At 66.5% G+C, this 14,537-nt stretch overlaps 2 protein-coding genes across 3 annotated transcripts; one reads left to right on the forward strand and one right to left on the reverse strand.

Moving 5' to 3' along the window:
- The first annotated feature begins 680 nt into the window (after window positions 1-680).
- Window positions 681-7,821, forward strand: FAAP100 (FA core complex associated protein 100). Of its 2 annotated transcripts, XM_077787406.1 has the most exons (10): window positions 681-723; window positions 1,647-1,820; window positions 2,454-2,572; window positions 2,773-3,728; window positions 4,223-4,373; window positions 5,277-6,031; window positions 6,300-6,436; window positions 7,031-7,147; window positions 7,528-7,614; window positions 7,687-7,821. In XM_077787406.1, exons 2-10 carry the CDS (start codon window positions 1,656-1,658, stop codon window positions 7,819-7,821), a joined length of 2,622 nt encoding a protein of 873 aa, XP_077643532.1. In that variant the 5' UTR covers window positions 681-723; window positions 1,647-1,655. The 2 variants fall into 2 exon arrangements, with proteins under 2 accessions (XP_077643532.1, XP_077643531.1); XM_077787405.1 differs by lacking the exons at window positions 681-723; window positions 1,647-1,820 and having other exon boundaries at window positions 2,174-2,572.
- Window positions 7,822-8,740: 919 nt separating this feature from the next.
- Window positions 8,741-11,692, reverse strand: FSCN2 (fascin actin-bundling protein 2, retinal). Its single transcript, XM_021534209.3, has 5 exons — window positions 10,870-11,692; window positions 9,471-9,627; window positions 9,266-9,387; window positions 9,030-9,197; window positions 8,741-8,946 (listed from the first exon to the last, which is right to left on the reverse strand). Exons 1-5 carry the CDS (start codon window positions 11,690-11,692, stop codon window positions 8,741-8,743), a joined length of 1,476 nt encoding a protein of 491 aa, XP_021389884.1.
- Window positions 11,693-14,537: the final 2,845 nt, after the last annotated feature.

Consider the following 14,537-nt stretch of genomic DNA (forward strand, 5'->3'; position numbering starts at 1 on the left):
TCACGGGCATGGCTTGGGGGGCTCAGCCTGGGGGCACGGGCATGGCCTGGGGGGCTCAGCCTGGGGGTACAGGCATGGCCTGGGGGGCTCAGCATGGGGGCACGGACATGGCTTGGGGCGCTCAGGCTGCGGGCCAAAGAGGCATCACTTTGCCGGGCTGCGGAAAGACCTGAAGAGGCTCAGGCTGGGGGACATAGGGACATCACTTGGGGGTCTCAGGGTTATCACTTGGGGGTCTCATACCGGGAGACTCAGGGCCATCACTTGGGGGTTTCAAGCCGAGAGACTCAGGGCCATCACTTGGGGGGTCTCAACCGGGGGGCTCAGGGTTATCACTTGGGGGTCTCAAACCGGGGGACACAGGGTCGTCACTTGGGGGTTTCAAGCCGGGAGACTTGGGGTCATCACTTGGGGGTCTCAGCCAGACTTTTGGGGGTCCATCCTCGTGGGTCAGGGTCAGCTCGGGGGGTCTCTGCCCCCCTCGGTGGTCGCACCCGGCCCCTCTTTCTATCAATAAAGCCGCTGCCGCCAGCACGCCTCGCTCCTTTCTCCCCGTGCCGGGATGGGGGGTCACTCGCGGGGCGGGGGCTCCTCCCGTGCCGGTACCGACCCCGGGAGCCGCCCCCCGCCCGCGCCGCTTTACGGCCTGTCGTAAACTCCCCCCCGCCCATTGCGGCGGCCGCCGCGCAGCCGTAAAGCGGAGCCGCCCGCGCCCCCCGCCCGGTACCCGCGGCCCCTCCGGGAGGGACGGGGGGGGCGGGATGGGGGGACGGGGCCGGGGGCTTGTGGGGGGCTGGGGCGGGGGCTGCCGGTGCAGCTGGGCCTGGGGTGGGCTGGGGGTCTCAGTGTGGGGGGGGCTGTGGGACAGGGTCTGGGGTACAAGGTCTGAGGTGTGGGGGGCCGGGGGTGGGTCTGGGGTACAAGGTCTGAGGTGTGGGGGGCCGGGGGTGGGTCTGGAGGGTCTGGGGTACAAGGTCTGAGGTGTGGGGGGTCGGGGGTGGGTCTGGGGTACAAGGTCTGAGGTGTGGGGGGTCGGGGGTGGGTCTGGAGGGTCTGGGGTACAAGGTCTGTGGTATGGGGGGCCGGGGGTGGGTCTGGGGTACAAGGTCTGAGGTGTGGGGGGGTTCTGGGGTGGGTCTGGAGGGTTTGGGGTACAAGGTCTGTGGTATGGGGGGTCTGGGGTGGGTCTGGGGTACAAGGTCTGAGGTGTGGGGGGTCGGGGGTGGGTCTGGGGTACAAGGTCTCAGGTGTGGAGGGTCGGGGGTGGTTCTGGGGTACAAGGTCTCAGGTGTGGAGGGTCGGGGGTGGGTCTGGAGGGTCTGGGGTACAAGGTCTGAGGTGTGGGGGGGTTCTGGGGTGGGTCTGGAGAGTTTGGGGTACAAGGCCTGTGGTGTGGGGGGTCGGGCGTGAGTCTGGAGGGTCTGGGGTACAAGGCTTGTGGTGTGGGGGGGTCTGGGGGCTGTGGAGGAGCTGAGGTTGATGCTTGGGAGGGGGCTGCTTGTGGGGCTGGGTCTGAGGGTCTCATTCGGGGGAGAAGGGGCTGTGGGGCGCAGGGGTCTGCAGGGCTGTGTCACCACACGCTGCCACCGCTCAGGGGTCCCGGCTCAGCCCCTCACACCCTCAGTGCCCCCTCCCCACATCCCCAGGCCAGCACCATGGCACAGGTGGGGCACAGGGTGGATTACCTGGCCGGATTCTGCTGCCCGGTGGGGGGGCTGGTGGCAGGCAAGCCACGGGTGCTGTGCCACGAGAACGAGATCTACCTCTCCAACGGCACCGAGTTCGTCTATGTGTACGACCAGGAGGGCAAAGTGCTCAAGGTGAGGGGCTTGGCAGGGTGGGGGTTCACTGTGTCCCCCATCCCATGGGGACACCCCCTAGACATGTCCCCACTGCCCATCCCTGGATTCCCTCCGTCAGCATCCAACAAACAAGCCCTACAAGCAGCACCCTTTGCTTTGGGCTTTGTTGGGGTTTGGGGGTGCTGCCAGCTGGCCCCTTTCCCAATCCTGTGGGACACACGTTGGATCAGACTCCACAGGCTCGTCTCCCCCAGCACAGGGGCTTCTCTCCCCTCTCCCCCCAAGCCTGGCTGCTGTCCCTGCTGTCACAGCGCCCTGACTGACATGCTGCTGCTTTGTTAATTTGTTCTGATTATCATTTCTAAGAAATCCACCGCTGTAAGAGCGGGATCTGCCTCCCACACTATGCTCCCGCTCAGCAAAGTAGAGCACGTACTCTGCTCCCTGTTTTCCTTCCCCTCAGGGAGCGGGAACGACAGGCTGCCTCAGCCCCTGTCCCACCCCCCGCCCGGGAACACCCAGCTGGGTGCTGCCCAGGGATCCATTTGTCCCTGGAAATCGCTTCAGATCCCCCTCTGCAGGGAGCCACCTTGTCCCTGCCACCCCTGCGGCTGCGTGGGAGGTGACATTTGCTTGTGTCCCCCCTGCCAGGCTGTGTTCCGCTGCCCCGACCAGGTGTGGCACGTGGAGCTGCTGCCCCAGCCCCGGCAGCTCTACATCCTGTGTGCCCACAGCGGGATCTACTGCGTGTCCCTGGAGCAGCAGAGCAGGTGAGTAGGGGTGACCCCATCCCTGGGCTCCCGGGGTTGCCCTGTCTGCCATGGGAAACGTGAGGCTGTGGATCCATCTCTGCCGTGCTAAAAGCTCTCCTGCAGGAGTTCACTTCCCAGGGCCAGGCAGAGAGGCGGCCAAGGGACACGCTGGCTTCTCCCCACGGCTTGGCTCAGAGCTCTTCCCTGTTTTCCCAAAGGTTAATGGAGCAGACGGACGGCGACGGCCAAGAAAGCAACGGCCCTTCCGGCGTCTTCCCGGTGGAAGCAGACGCCTGCATCTTCCCCGACGCCAGCCTGAGCATGTTCACCCTGCTCAGCACCTTCGTCATCACGCTGGCCCAGGACGAGGGCAAGTGGTGGATGCGGCTGCACGAGCTGCCGCGCCCGGAGCAGGACGGGCCCCCGTACCGGCAGGTCAGCCAGGTGGAATTCTGCCCCGGGAGCCCGCCCGGGGAGCCGGGGGACGCGCCGCCCTCCTGCTTCCTGCCCGTGCTGTGCTGCGCGGCCGCGCCCGGCACCCAGGGGCTCTGGTGCTCGGGGGGCTTCGTGCTGGAGGAGCCCCTCTTCAGCCTCCTCTTTGGCATCGACGTGGCCATGCTGGAGTCGCCCATGATCCTGTGTGGCTTCCCGGACGGGCAGCTCTGCTCCGTGCCCCTCAAAGCCCTCAGCTCCTCGCCCGCCACCGACGGCTGCCGCGACGTGTCCACGCCGGCGCCGCCCGTGAAGATCCTGCACCACCTGGAGGAGCCCATCGTGTTCATCGGGGCGCTGCGCACCGAGCGCCGCGCGGCCGACGACGACGAGGATGGCGAGCCGCCCGCGGGCGAGCCCGGCTGTGACTGCGTGGTGGCCGTGGGCCACTACGGGAAGATGGTGGCCGTGAAGGCGGATCAGCGGGAGGAGGCCACGGTGCCGGAGCTCAGGGAATATTACCTGCGGGGGCCCATCCTGTGCGCGGCCTGCGGCAGCGGCTCCCGCATGTACTACAGCACCCACTCGGACATCTCCGCCGTCGACCTGGACTGGGCGGGCGACTCCTCGGACCCCGAGGACACGGAGAGCGGCGCCGGCGTGCTGCCCCCCGTGCTGTCCCCGGCCAGCCTGAGTATCTGTAGCGTCGTGGCTCTTTCCTTGTCCTCTCGGGCCTCGGAAGGTACTGGGGGCAGCGGAGTGGGATCCTGCCTCTCCTCTCTCTGCAGCTCCGTGTGGGTTGGGTGGGGCTCCGTCTTTCATCCTTGTTGGCTCCCCTTGGTTTTGTAAGTTGGTCCTGTCCGTTGTGATTCCTGCTCTTCCCTGCCCGTTCCCAGTCCCTCAACTTGGCATAGCAGGAAGTGGTCAGCTGTGGGGTCCCTCCAAAAAGGGGGTGTCCAATGGGCCTCTGGACTGGCTTCCCACAGAGCCACCAGCAGGTCCCCTGTGTGACAGCTGGGTGCTGCTGGCCTTGGCTGGGGAGTGGCAGGCACAGGGTGGTGTCCCCTCTCAGGGGTCTGTGCATGAGCGGGGTGTGCTGTGGTGATCCATGTCTGTCTCCATCATATCCCACTGCCTTGGGGAGGCAGTGCCATCGCTCTCTGTCCCCCCACCTCAGCCATGCAGGAAGCCCCTGCTCCCTTCCTGGCCCCCGACCCACCCTGTCTGTGCCTGCAGGGGAGTCGGAGCTCCTGGCCCTGTCGGCCAAGGGCCGCCTCGTGTCCTGTGGCCTCTGCAGCCCTGAGGAGCCAGACGTGGAGCTGACCCCTGCTGAGATCGGCCGGAGGATCAAGGAGCTGCTGTCGGGAATAGGGGACACTTCAGAGAGGTAAAGGTGGCACCAAAGCTGGGGGTTGTACAGGTCCTTGCCAGTAATTATTTATGGAATCACAGAGTGGTTTGGATAAGAGAGACCCCCATGGGCAGGCACAGCTTCCACTATCCCAGGTTGATTTAAGCCCCATCCAACCTGGCCTGGAACACTTCTAGGGATCCAGGGACATCCATAGCTTCTCTGGGCACCGTGTGCCAGGGCCTCACCACCCTCCCAGGGAAAAATTCTTTCCCAATATCCCTACTAATCCTGCTTTCTGGCAGTGGGAAGCTGTTCCTCTTTATCTTTCACTCCAGGCCCTTGTCCAAAGTACCTCTCCAGCTCCCTTGGAGCCCCTTTAGGCCCTGGAAGGGACCCTAATGTCTCTCTGGAGCCTTTTTTTCTCCAGGCTGAACACCCCCATCTCTCCTCGAGCTTTTCTCTTGGAAAACTGCTCCAGCATTTACCTTTCCTGGCTGGGAAGGCCCCCCAACCTCGATAATATAAAACCAGTGTTTGAGGGCAGCCCCCTCCCATGGCACAGCCACCCCCAGCGCTGTGGGCGGGCTGGCAGCGGCAGCCATGGCAGCAGAAGGTGGCACAGGCAGGGTGCCAGGCGCCTGCCACGCGTGCCAAGCCGGCAGTAACAGGCAGGGCAGGCACATGCCTCCATCCTCCATGGCTGGCTGTGTGTGGGATGGGGCTGTGAGCGAGCCCCCACCTCCATCCACAGGGGGATTCCTGAAGTGTGGCTGTCCAGAGGGTCAGCTCTGATGGGAACATGGATCTGTGGCTGCCATGGCAGAGAAGCTGGGGGTTTCCTGTGGAGGGATCATACCAGGAGCAGCTCAGCTTGGCAGCACAGCGCCATCCTGGCATCCCTCCTGTTGTTTCATCCCTGTCACATTGTCCTTGCAGAGTGTCCTTCCTGAAGAAGGCCGTGGACCAGAGGAATCGAGCCCTGGCCAGCCTGAACCAGGTGATGAACGTGAGTGCAGCGCTGCTCTCCAGCCAGGAGGGCCACAAGCCCATCGCCTGCACCGTCACTGCCAACTGGAGCTGCCTCCTGCTCCAGGACACCGTCACCATCTCCTGCTTGCTGGAAAACTGCAGCGAGTACAGCCTGGAGGAGGGCTGGACCCTCTGTGTCCAGCTCCTGGCCAGCCCCTGTGCCTTAGAGGAGGAATCCATGGATTCGGCCACCACCTTCACCTTCCCCATTGACCAGCTGCTCCCTGGGAACAAGCGGGAGCTGACGCTGCCCCTCGGCCCCGCTGCGGACACCAAGCTGGACCTGCCTCTGACCATCTCCTGTGCCCTCTACTACAGTTTACGGGATATTTTGGGCAGCGGCTCCGACTCCTCCGAGGACCTGGATGACTTCCTGCCCGACGACTCGCCCCTGCTGTCCCCGGACAGAGAGGGGATCTGCCTGCCCCTCAGCCAATGCACCATTGACATGCTCCAGTGCCTCCGTTTCGGGAGCAGCCCCCCCGGGCCCAACGCCCCCCCTGCCCCCTCAGACCCTGTGGAGACCTTCCTCAAAGTGTCCCGGGAACAGACTGAACCCGAGGAGGGGAAAATCCCGGCAGAGGAGAACCTGCCCACCTCGGCAGCATCCATCCGGGTGTCCTCAGAGCTGCTGAAAAACGCTCTCAAAACCTCGGAAACAGGTGGGTCCCTGCAGAGGAGGATCCCAGGAGTGACAGAGAGGTTCCTGGGGCAAGGGTGGCACTGTCACAGCCCCTCTCTTGGGCGAGGAGGGCTGTTTGACCCCACTGCCCCCACCACAGCCTTGGCACATGTGGCAGTGGCACGACTGAGCTCAGCATGTCCCAGCGTGGGGGGGGTCCAGCCTGTGCTACCCCTGCCCCCTCAGGGGCTGCCTCGGGCACACGCTGTCAGCAGTGTCACATCTCTGCTCTGTCCTTTGGTCCCCAGATGTCCCACTTTGCTGTGCCACCCTGCGCTGGCTGCTGGCTGAGAACCCCGGGGCCGAGGCGCTGAGCAGCACGGAGGTGGCATCGGTGTGTGGCATGGCACCCGACGGTGGCCACGTCCAGCTGCTCGTCCGAGAGGCAAGGAATGGGTTAGCCCTGAGCCAAGGAATGGGTCAGCCTGCGGGGAAGCTCCCTGTCCCACAAAGCCAGCTCCTTCCTGGAGCCAGGGAGACAAGCGGGTGCATGGCCACGCCATTCTGACCCTCTCCTCTGGGCTGGACAGGCAGCATTCCCAGTCCATTCTCCCAGTCCTGGGTTTCTCAAAGGCTGTGGTCATTTCCCTCCCTCTCCACAGGTTACTATTTCTTTGGTTCTAGAAAATGCACTTGGATTTGGTTTGTAAATCCACCCCATGCAAAATTCCCCTCTAAAGGCACAGGGAAAACAGGGATTTCTGCCCAGCTGTCCTGCCTGACCCCACCTGAGGGGCCCCCGGGTACCTGGCACAGGTGGATTTGCACCTGAGAGCTCAGATGTCCCCAGGGTGATGAGTGACAGTGTTAATTCTGCCAGGGCTCACCTGGTAGCACTGGGCTGGAGGCAGCTGCTCCTGGGAGGAGTGGGAGGGACTGGGGGTGTCTGGAGCCTTCTGGGGAACCTGGTGCTTGTGGGAAGGGGTTCTGACCCCCCACTGCCATCGAGGGTGGCAGTGACACTGCTCTCGCTGTCCAGGTGGCCATGAATGACCTGAGCCCTGCAGGTCCTATCCAGGCTGTGGAGATCCTGATGGAGAGCCCGTCCCTGGCCCACATGTGCAGGACACACCACGCCGTCATCCGGCGCATACAGGTACTCCCTGGGGCAGGGGCACCCCAAAGTGGCCCCAAACCCCCTGGAATGGAGCCTGGGGTATAGTGGGGAGCGTTTCTGTGGCAGTGTGGTGTGACAGACCAGCACCACTGGGGCTGGGGGTCCCCAGACCTGGGGGTCCCAGGTTGAGGGCTTGGGCTGCCCTGAGGCTGGGGCTCCCCAGGTCTCAGACTCCCTGAGACTGGGAATTTCCAAGGTTGGGGCTCCCCACAGCTGAGGGCTGCTGGAGCTGTGGCTCCTGAGGCTGGGACTCCCAGAGCTGGGGGTCCTTGGGGCTGGGGCTCCTGGGGTTGGGGTCCCTGAGGGTGGGTGTTGCAGCTCCCCAGCACCCTCCCTCCCTCCCTGCCTCCCTCGCACAGGCGCTGGTGCTGGAGCAGGCGGCGCAGGGCTCGGGGCCCCCCGACCTCCGCATGCAGTACCTGCGTCAGATCCAGGCCAACCACGAGGTGAGCCCCCCATCCCCTCCGCGAGGGGACCCCACCACCAGCCTGTCCCTCACCCCCCGCCCCCTCCCGCAGATGCTGCTGAAGGAGGCGCAGACCCTCCGGGACCAGCCACCCCCGCGTGAGGAGGGGGCTGAGGGCTCTGCCACGGCCGAGAAGCTCCTGAACATCTACCGGCAGCTGCGGAACCCCAGCCTGGTCCTGCTGTGAGCGGGGGGCGGCCAGCCCGCCCCAAACCCCGCCGGCCGGGGTGGGGGCCCACGGGAGAGCCCCCCACCCCACCCCACCCCACCCGAGCAGGAGCTGGGCCGGCGGCGGTCTGGGCGGGGGGTGTGTCTGTGCGTGTTTCGTGGTCGTGTTGTCGGCAGCACCGGGGGGGTCTCGGGGCTCCGGTGGCGGAGCGGGGGCTCCTGGGCTGGCCCAGCCCTGCCCCGCCGCCCCCCAGCCTGGCCAGGCCGGGGCAGCCCCCCGGGGCTGCGCTGTCTTGTGGATCCGTGGTAGTGTAGTGGCCGTGCCGAGCCGGGCCGGCCGTGGGCTGAGCCCCCCCCGAGCCGCCTTCAGGATCAGGACAAACAGGGTGCTGTGCCCGGGGGAGCCCCGTTTTCTGCTGGGCAGGGGAGGGGGCCTCCGCTCCCCCGTTGTTTCTATAAATGATCTCGTATCTCCATGCTGGTGCGGCGTGGTCCGGCCCCAGCCCCCCCCGCACCTCTCCACTGTATGTAACTCTGTCGTCTGCCATGAAAACGATCCTGTTGCTCACCCCGTGCCTGGCTCTGTTCCTTTCCATCCTCCCCGAGGGTCCTGGCAGCTCTCGGGGTGGGGGTCTCGCACTGCCACCCCTCTGCTCCCCCAGCCTGGCAGAGGAGCAGCAACCCCCTCGGGCTCCTGCAGTGGCTTTGCTTTGCTGACCCCCCCCATCCCATGTGGCACCCCTGGGGTTCCCTGCATCCCACTGGCCCCCGGATCACCCTTTCCATGGGGTTTGGGCGCTCCTGGGAGGAAAACAGAGCTGCATCTCGATGGGAAGGAGGAAAGCGACGCTGCCCCGGTGTGATCCAGGTGACTTTAATGCCATGAGTCGCGGGGTGGGGGCAGAGCTGCCAGGGACAGGCGGAGGGTGCCCCGGGGCTCAGTACTCCCAGAGCGTGGCCCGCAGCACGGACTCGCTGTCGGCACGCAGGGTCCCCGCGGGGTCCCCGCGCAGGTACCGCCCGTTCTTCCCTTTGATGGCCACGCGGCCCCGCTCTCGGAACTCGAAGAAGAAATCCTCAGACAGGTCCCCGTCGCTGCACACCGACCCGCTGCTCGCCACGTACCAGTACTTGCCCCCCTGGCCTGCAGGGAGCCCCGGGGGGGGGGGTCAGTGCAGGCCGGACGGACCCCCCAAGCCACCCCACCCTATAGCCCACCCCGCCCACCTTGGATCTGGTAGGCGCCGTCGCTGAAGCTGATGTGGAAGACGTCGTAGACCGAGCGGTTGGAGTCGAGCAGGTTGGAGCCCCGGTGGTAGCAGACAAAGCCGTGCTCGCCCCGCAGCACCAGCATCGGGCGGTTGATCAGCTTCAGAGTGAACTCCTCGTCCTCCCCTGCGCAGCACGTGGCCCTCAGCACCCCAGGGTGCCCCCCGGCCTCCCTGTCCCCCCCCAGCACTCACCCACGGTGTCGCTGACGGCCGCCAGCTGCCCGTTCCTCTTGGTGCAGACGTAGCGGCCGTTGCTGGCGCGCAGGGCCACGCGCCGCCCGCGCCACTCGATGTCAAACATGGTGTTGGCAGCGCTGGTGACAGAGACACACCGTGAATTGGGGGTGCCTGTGTCCCCCCAAACCATCTCTCCAGCCCACGCTGCAGCCTCACTCACATTTCGGTGGCCACGGCCTGGATGCCCCCATGGGCCACCAGGGTCCAGTAGCTGCCGGTGTTGGTGTGGAGGCTGCACTTGTTGGTGTCGCGGTCGATCTGCAGCTGGAAGGTTTCGTGGTTCAGCTCCTCATCCTGGTTTGCCGAAACATTCACGCCTGGGGGGAGAGTGGATGTTGGTGCTGGTCCTGCACTGGACATGAGCACTGGTCACGCTCCAGCCATCAGCGCCACTCCTGGTCCAGCAGCCGGCACTGGTCCCTCTCTGCCAGCACCGGTCCTGCCCTGGCGCTGGGCAGCAGCCTCAGTCTGGCCATGGTCACCGATCCCACTTTGCCACTAATCCTACTCAGTCATCCTGAGTGACCCCACTCTGGCCATTGTCAACAACCCCAATCCAGCCACAGGCACCGGTCCAACTACAGCCATTGTCACCAGTCCTACTCGGGCCATCAGTTCCAGTCCAGCCCATTGTCCCCGTCCCATTCCAGCCATGGGTATCGGTTCCACTCTGTTGGCCACTGTCACCAAAACCGCTCTGTCCGTGCTCACCGATCCCGCTGTGGCCATTGGCAGCGATCCTGCTCTGGCCATCAGGACCAATCCCATTCCAGCCATTGTCCCACTCCAACCATCACCTCTGCTGCCCCACGGCCGCCCTCCCCCTCCCCCCAAATCCTCCTGCGAACAATTGTGCTAATTGGGCTGGTTAATCAGCTTGTCACCACTGTGTCCATCTGGTCACAAACCCCTATTTATAGCTGGTCCCCCTCGTCACCGGACACTAAGCTGCTTGGCACAGGGGTGGCACCGTCCCTGGGGGGCACCTGTGGGCGAGTGGGGTCCTTTGGGTCTCGAACAAGGGGTTCTGCTCACCTGTGGGCACGCCCGCTGGCTCTACACACGTGTGCGCACACAGGGCATCATGCGTGCTGTGCACAGGCACGCGTGTGGACCTGTGCACACACAGAGCATGGCACACCTGTGTGTGTGCGTGTGCACGTACACACCTGTGCACACCCACAGCCCTGCACGTGTTCACAACACAGCCCTGTGCACGCCCACAGAGCCCTGCACATGCACACATGTGTGTACACACGTACCCACGCCTTCCCCCCCAGCCCTGCCCACCCCACAGCTGCTCCCACTCCATCCTCACCGACCTCAGCCCCCCCAGGCAGACAGGACCCCCCCGTGTCTCTCTCCAGCAGCCAGGTTGGGGTCCCCCATGTCCCCAGAATGTGACTCTTGGATCCCCCCCGAAGCAGGCACAGCGCTGTGGGGTTGCTACTGTGGGGTCTGCCCCGGGCTGGGGGTTCCAGGGATGCTCCCACGGAGCTGTGAGTGTGGGGGGTCCCTGGGTGGGCAGGGAGCGGGCGGGGGGTGTGGAGAGCTCTTACCCTGCCGGATGGAGACGTATCTGCCATTGGCTGCCGTGAACACCACCTGGGGGTGACTCTCCTCCAGGTCAAAGAGTTCATCTTTGCCCGGCTTGGAGCTGCGGCCGGATTTGAGGGTGCCGGTGGGCCCGGTGGGCGCCAGGTATTTCCCGTCGCAGTCTTTGAACGCCAACTTGCCGGCCTTGAACTCGAGGGTGTAGCCGGTGCCAGCGCCGGGCTCGGGCACCAGGGTGCCATCGCAGCGCAGGTAGCGCTCGTCGGCCGTGCGCAGGCTGTACTTCTTGTCCTGGAAGCAGAGGGTGATGAGCGCGTCCACCCCCCAGGGCAGGTTGCTGTCGGTGGCGATCTCGTCCTCGTGGGCGCTCAGGTGGGCGTAGCGGCGGCGGCTGACGCTCAGCAGGTTGGCCTGGGGGTGCATGGCCAGGTGCACGGTCCAGAGCTCGCCCTCGGTCACGCTGGGGGCGAAGCAGGACAGCCGGTCCTCGCGGCCCCCGAAGAAGCGCCGGTGCGGGGCCGACTGCAGCGCCCAGCGCCCGTCCGACTGCGTGATGATGCTGAAGCCTTCGTCCCGGCCCGGCTGCTCCGCCTCGCAGCGCACCTTCCCGTCCTTGTCGGCGCCCAGGTACCGGCCCAGGTGGCTCTTGAGGAAGACGATGGAGCTGTCGGCTTCATCCTGCTCCAGCGTCCAGATCTGCTTGCGCTTGAGGCTGGGCGCTGAGGCGTTCACCTTGTAGCCGAAGCTCTCCGCCGTCAGGTACCGGCTCTCGCAGTTGATCAACCCGAACTGGATCTTCAGCACTTGGTGGATCCCATTCGTTGGCATCTTCCGCCGAGGCGGGGCGGCCCCCGGGGGCCGGCGGGGGCTCCCCGGCGCTGCCGAGCCCGGGCGTCGCGGCGGGGCCGGACGGAGCGCCCGCGGCAGGGGCGGCTGCGCTGCCCCGGACCCAGGGAGCGGGACGGGGGCCCGGGGGGCTGCGACCCGTTCGATTAACCGCGGGTGGGACTAGAGCCCCGCCGGGTTGCGATGGGCACCGGGGGCGCCCGGGCGAGGGGGCACCGCGGCAGCCCCCGGCCACGCCACCGTCCCTCGCCGCGGCCCCGTCCTGCTGTGGCGGAGCCGCGGGTGGAAAACTTGGGTGGGAACCCGATCCGGGCCGGCGTATCCGTTCCGATCCCGGCGGGTTAAGGTTACCGGCCCCTCTGATTCAGCAGCGGGTCACCTCCAGCCGCGCCGCCTCCCGGCCAGCCCCTAAGCGCCTTTTCCAATTAGCCAGGCATTTTGATTAGTGTAAACCTTTTATCCTGCTTTGGGGCCCTTGGCCTCCATCTGTCCTGTGGCCCCAAATCCCTCCTGCAGCTGGGGATCGGGGTCACGGACGACCCCAAGCCCCCAGAGCCAACTCCTTGGGCGTGGGCTCCTCGGCTGAGGCCGCCTGAACTCATGACAGAGATGAGAGCTCGGCCCCTTGGCGGGGGACAGGAGAGATGGGGGCGTGTGGGGCAGGAGGGGACAGCGGTGAAGGGACAGTTCCCACTCCAACCCCAGCCCTGCTGGGACCCCCAGCCGAGGCAGGCGCTGCCACTGGGACCCCCGGCCTCGGCCATGCTCCGCTGGGGACACCTGGGGACAGGCGGGGACGGGCTCCGTCACCGCCGGGCCCCCCGAAGAGCCCCGACCCCCCGAGCCGGGGTCTGGCCGTGCCGGGGTCTGGCCGTGCCGCGGCGATGCCGTGCCGGCTCCCGCCGCCATCCCCCCGGCCCCGCGGCTCCGGTGTCAGCCCGGTGCCCGGTTATTGTTCCCGCACACAGCCCCAGCTTTGGTTGCTCATGACTTTTTCATGCCGGGCTGGCTCTGCCCGCGCCGGGGGGTGCCGAGGCCCCCCGAGCCGCGACACCCGAGCCGCGCCCGCCCGGCCGCTGTAACCGACCCCCGAAACGGAGCCGGGTCGGCTTTCGGGCCACGCCGCGGGGGGAATAAGTGGGTCAGGGTCCTGGGGGGGGCCGTGGGTGGTGGGGTGCCCGCGTGGCTCTCGGTGGGTGCCCGCCGGCACCTGCCCGGCAGCGCAGCCGGGAGCGGTATTTATACATCCCGGCCCCCCCTCGGCCCCCGGCGGGGTCGGGTTCCCCTCGGGGGGGCCCTGGGCGCTGTCCCACAGGAACAGCGTGTCCCTGCGTCCCCCCCGGGTTGGGGACAGCCAGACCCCTCCCCACTGAGGGCTGCGGAGACCCGACATGCTCGTGACAACCCCTCTGGCCGGAGCACCGCAGGGGGCTGGGGTGGGTGACCCCCCGATTTCCACCCCACACCCTTGCCAGGAGAAAAATGGGCGTGCTGGGCTGCCAGGGGGGTCCCCAGTTCGCTGCACTGGTGGGGGGCTGGCAGAAGGGAAGGGGGGAGTTCAGCTGTGCCCCACACGCCCGCGGGGGTCAGGCAGGGTCTTGGGGTGGGGGTCGAGGTCGGGGTCAGGAGGGTGTCGGGGTGCTGCTGGGGGAGCCCCTCCTGGTTTCCGTGCAGCGAGGGGTGTGGGGCTGTTGCGCTACCCGGGGCCCGATCCCTGGCAGGGAACTGGCAGAGGGATGGGGGGCGCTCAGCTGTGCCCCAGCAGCCCGGGGGTGTCACGGCAGGGGCTCGGGGGGTCCGCTGGGGCACCGGGAAGGGTATCGGGGCCCTACGAGGTGGGACCCCCTCATCACCATCCCATCACTCCGCCCCTGCGAACGGGCGGCGGGGACGGACGGACGGACACTGAGAGGCGGGGCGGGACGGGGGTGGTGCCTTCCTCCTCCTCTTCCTCCTCCTCCTCCTCCTCTTCCTCCTCCTTTTCCTCCTCCTCCTCCTCCTCGTCCTCCCGCCCCTGCCCCTCCCTGCCCTCCCTGAGTCACGGGTGGGGGCGGCCCACGCGGGGCGGCTCCGGTGCTGTGTCCGGGCGGGGGGTGCGGCCGGGATGTCCCCCGGGGACCCGCGGGATGCGGGTGTCACCCGCGCAGCCCCCCATGTCCCACCACGGCCCGGCTCGGGGACACGAGACCCCTGGAGCTGTGCCGGGCCCCTCCAGGTCCCTTGTCACCCATGCCGAGTCGCTGCCGTCTCTGTACCGCGACAGTCCCCGTGTCACCCATCCCGGTGGCACCGGCAGCTGCTGGGAAGGGCTGGGCAGGGGTGGCAATCCCGTGGTCGTGGGGACGGCCACGCCAGTGGCCAGCAGTGCCATGGGCCTGAGTGGCACTAGGAGCTGCCGTGGGCGGCTGGTGCGGGGCCTCTGGAACAGCATGTGGCTACCTGGCACGGCACCTGGCATGACTGGTGGCTGCTTGGGATGGTACATGGCTGATGTGACATGGGACATTGGCTACCTGACATGGGGTAGCTTGTCATGGCTGCTTGACATGGGGTGTGGCTACCTGGCGTGGGGTGTGGCTACTTGAATTGGTACACGGTACATGGCTACCTGGTGGTACACGGCTACCTGGTGTGGTGCCTGGGCCCCTGGCACCAGCGTGTGGCTACCTGACAGTGTGTGCCTACCTGAGATGGCACATGGCTACCTGAGATGGTGCAAGGCTACCTGATGTGATAGGTGGCACCTGACACAGCGCATGGCTACCTGACGTGGGGCGTGGCTACCTGTTCCCACGGCACGACCACCCAGGACCCCGGGCACACCTGG

This window comes from Lonchura striata, chromosome 19 (genome assembly GCF_046129695.1).
Source record: "Lonchura striata isolate bLonStr1 chromosome 19, bLonStr1.mat, whole genome shotgun sequence".
Lineage (NCBI taxonomy): Eukaryota > Metazoa > Chordata > Aves > Passeriformes > Estrildidae > Lonchura > Lonchura striata.